Below are 3,973 nucleotides of genomic sequence, written 5' to 3'. Positions count from 1 at the left end.
AAACTAAAATGCTAGAGCAATGGTCTTCAACCTGTGGGTCGCAACCCACAGGAACTGTACTAAAGGGCCACGACATTAGGAAGGTTGAGAACTACTGTGCTAGAGTATTCTTTGGCTAGAGTCACAGGACTCCAGGGCAGCCCCAGAGCCTGGGTGGGGCTCCGGGCACTCCCCACGGAGCCTCCTCTCCAGCTTGCCTTCCAGACAGCACTGGACCACACCTTCCTCACCTTCCTCAGAATCCAGAAGGAAGTGTTGGCCAAGACAGAGTGTCCGGATCCAGTGGCGCTAAATCCCTGAGCATGCAAATTAAATAACTGTGTGAAGGCAAGCCAGGCTGAGAGCACCATTTGTAGTAAGTTAGACGCATTGTTTGTAATTAAGAAGGCTTTTGGGAAACTGACCTTTTAACTTCACGTGGGTCTGCTGGTTAGAGATAGGGTTTCTGTGGCTGCCTCAGGATTGGCTGGAACACATTGCAGGAACCAGGGAGACAGTTAAATGCTGTGATGATGACAGACTTGGAAATGCGGCTGTGAGCACAAGAGCTCTGCCTCCTCCTCTGGGTACGTACAATGACGGAGACAGCATGGGAAGGTCTGGGCCCCATCTCTGGGGAACCTTTTGGATATTTCTTTTTCTGATATATTCTGTAGCTTCCAAAGAACAGAATTCTTAAAAAAAATTTTAAGAGTTTCATGAGTCAACGAAAATTATAATCTTTTAAAATTTTTGCTCTTTCCTGTCTGTATGGCATTTCCATTTTAAGGGAATTGAGTGGCCATGCTTTCCATTGTTTTTGGCACATGTCTGTTTACATTGTTGGCAGCACACATGATGGAGGGAACCTGGGGTAGGGGGCAGCACCCGTGGGCCTCGGGCCCACATCTTGGGTTCCAGCAGGCTGTCCTGGTCCTGACCCACAATCATCTCACCTGCCACTGATGGGGCTGGGCTGGGCAGTCTCAGATTTAGTGGTCTCTGATCAACTGAGGAAACCTGAAAATTAGCCTTGATTTCAAATTACATAGCAGTTTCTCCTCTCCTTTCTGCTCAGTTTGCCTGTGGTTCCCAGTTCCACTAATGGACATCATCTCAGCAGAGTGAGCTAATGACTGAGCACACACCCATCACACCCGTGCTCCTTCTCCTGCCCCTGGTGACGGGCTGCACCTTCTACTCCCTTCAGCTAAACAGCCCTAGCAATTGATTTCCTTGAGATTAGGAAAATGCCTGCTTTTTAGGGCAAACTGCGGTGCTTAGGTGTTATTTCTCCTTCTCTTCTCCAAGGAAATACACGGTGAATTAAGTTTTGTGTTTTTCTCACGCTCACCAGCAGCAGTGACAGCCAGCATCTCACCAGCTGCATCGTGGCAGCAGTTGCAGAAGGACAGGAAGGGAATAGGCGGCGTAGGCTGTGCCGGTGCAGTTGACGTCTGTGGAGGAGAGCAGTGATCCTGGGAGGGGTGTGGGATGCTTTGGGTTTCTGGCAGTGTGACAACCCTTGAAGAGACATGCTTCCTAACAGGCCGCCTTCTGTCCCCCAGGCCTGGGCTGATGCCTTTCGAAGCAGCCCTGACCTCACTGGTGTCGTCCACATATATGAGGAGCTGAAGAGGAGAGGGGTTGAATTCCCCATGGCAGACTTGGATGCTCTGTCTCCCATACATACACCGCAGCGGGTAAGCTTCCAGCTGGCACTTTCAAGAAGGACCTTCTGCAGAGCAGGCCAGCTGAGCCAGGCCAGTGCTGCCACTACCCTTCTGCTGCTCCCTTTGAATTATTCAGCTTGTCATCAGGCTTTCTTAAAGCTCTAGGGCATTCCTTTTTAATAACAAGGGGAACGAGGAGTGAGACAGCTGGCTGACTGGTGATTAAGTGGCAGCAGTGTCTCCCCCGCCCCAACCTATCCCTGTTTTCACACTGACTGTGGAAGAATAGAATAGTGGGATCAGTTCAGAGTTTTCCTGAAGATGGCTGTCTGGGCGAGGCCTTCCCATTGGCACCTGCTTTTCAGAGGCTTCTGGACTCAGGTGTGAGAATCCAGCCTTCCTTCCCGTAGAGCACCAGAGCACCTCAGACACCTCAGTGGTGGGTTGACACCACTCGTGAGGCAAAGAGCAGCTTTTCAGTGGTAAAATCAATTGAATCTAAAATTTATTTTAAGCTCTGAGCATTTAGCATCAATCCAGATGTTCTCGAATTCCATAAGCCTTGGAATTCAAAGCCCAGGAAAGGACCATGTAGTGGCATCTGCTGAACCTTTCACAGCACAGACAGTAACTTAGCACCATGCGGGGCAGCTCTATGCTCCAGGGTTAAAGTGTGCAGCCCTGCCATTCACGGTATTGAGGGGGAGCCAGTGGCTGGGATCAGCTCCATTCCTAGCCCAGGGAGAGACCAGGAAAGCTCCAGGATTTGGGAGAGGCACCTTGTCCCAACACACTTCACCTTGTTGGCCCCCACTGCCCATCTCTGAAATGTGGGCTTCAAGAAGGACAGTGTGTCTGTGTGTGTCTCTTGTGGGAACAGGTGAGTTGATATTGAAGAAGTTATCTGAGATGCCGACGGGAAAGCACGAGGAGCCACACTTCCCAAAACGTTATTCTCATCACAATCCCTCCAAACCGCATGCTATACTTCGTGAAATACACATAACCTGGTTTATTCTTCTAATAATGACACGGAGCATTGTTGTTGTTCCTATAATTACAAAGAACATTTGGTAAATTGCATAATTACTATTTATATTAGTCTACTTGTAAAGGCCAAAATGTAATCTTATGGTACTAAATAAGGATTCATGATTAGCAAAAACCTAATAACAGCCCTCCCTTCACTTGGATCCCTAGTGGTCCTAAAAGTGGGAACCGTGAGCAGAGACTCACAGAGCTCCCTTGGTGCTGCCTTCACAGTCACTTTGGTTGTCTAGCGCACAGTCCTTATGAGGTAAGTAGAAAGAAGAGCCATTGGCAGCAGCCCACTTCCCGGATGGAGAGGCTGAGCTCGGAGTTCTGAGCCTCTCCAGGGAGGCAGTGGAGCTGCGCCTCTGCCCTCTCCACAGGCAACTCTAACAACAAATGCCACCCAGGGTGGGGTAGTGCCCAGCCCAGTGGTACAGGCAGCCCAAGTGAACAGAGGACTTTGTTGTTACTGTACCAGAGCGTCCCTGAAGTGGATCCAGCCGCGACCATGCCCAGGTCCCAGTCACAGCAGAGGACGAGTGCCAGCTCCTATTCCTCGCCTCCTCCTGCTCCGTACTCTGCTCCACAGGCCCCAGCGCTCAGTGTGACTGGCCCCATCACAGCCAATTCAGAACAGGTACTTGCATACATCTGGGCCGTAGCAGACCAGCTGACTGTCCTCATTCATCTTTCCAGGAGATACAGATAGAGACCACCCTAGGGCAGGCTCTGCACTAGGTGTTAGGGACATAGTGATGGAAGGGCTCAATCTCTGGGGGAGACAGATGCCAAGGTAGTCACAATTTAGTATGCTCATACCACGGCAGGGAGCAGAGCCGAGCGCTCAGTGTTGTGAGCCCTGAGCTAAGCAAGGCCTGGAAGGCACTCAAGGGGGCTGACTTGCTGAGGGTTTTGAAACAGGAGTGGGGCTTTTCAGGCAAGGCCTCATGCACGGCAGTGGCATGGGCATGGGGGAGGCACAAGGCTCGCTCAGGGAGTAGCAGGTGGCTTGAATGGAGAACAGGTGCATATGGAAGGCCTGGGCCAGGGAGGAAATAGTGGCAGAAAATGAAGCCAAAAACATAGGGGCACAGCTGAGTTGCAAAAGGCCTTGTCTGTCATGCAGACCTAGATCTGTGCTGTAAGAAATGTCAGCTGTGGCTCAGCGCCTGTGGCTCAAGCGGCTAAGGCGCCAGCCACATATACCTAAGGTGGCGGGTTCGAATCCCCAGCCCAGGCCCGCCAAACAACAATGATGGCTGCAACCAAAAAATGGCCAGGCGTTGTGT

General features: G+C 51.0%; 1 protein-coding gene across 3 annotated transcripts in view; it reads left to right on the top strand.

The window, feature by feature from the left end:
• Positions 1-3,973, top strand: part of TOM1L2 (target of myb1 like 2 membrane trafficking protein) — a 137,519-nt gene that overhangs the window by 89,316 nt on the left and 44,230 nt on the right. For all 3 annotated transcript variants that reach the window (XM_023514005.1, XM_003791034.3, XM_003791035.3), the window contains 2 exons: positions 1,548-1,682; positions 3,163-3,321. In XM_023514005.1, coding sequence (XP_023369773.1) covers positions 1,548-1,682; positions 3,163-3,321 — 294 coding nt within the window. The remainder of the gene's footprint in view (positions 1-1,547; positions 1,683-3,162; positions 3,322-3,973) is intronic.

Source organism: Otolemur garnettii, unplaced genomic scaffold (assembly GCF_000181295.1).
Source record: "Otolemur garnettii isolate 467f Iridium unplaced genomic scaffold, OtoGar3 scaffold00046, whole genome shotgun sequence".
Classification (NCBI taxonomy): Eukaryota; Metazoa; Chordata; class Mammalia; order Primates; family Galagidae; genus Otolemur; species Otolemur garnettii.
Note: the sequence above shows the minus strand (reverse complement) of the source record. Positions and strands in the feature narration are given on the sequence as shown.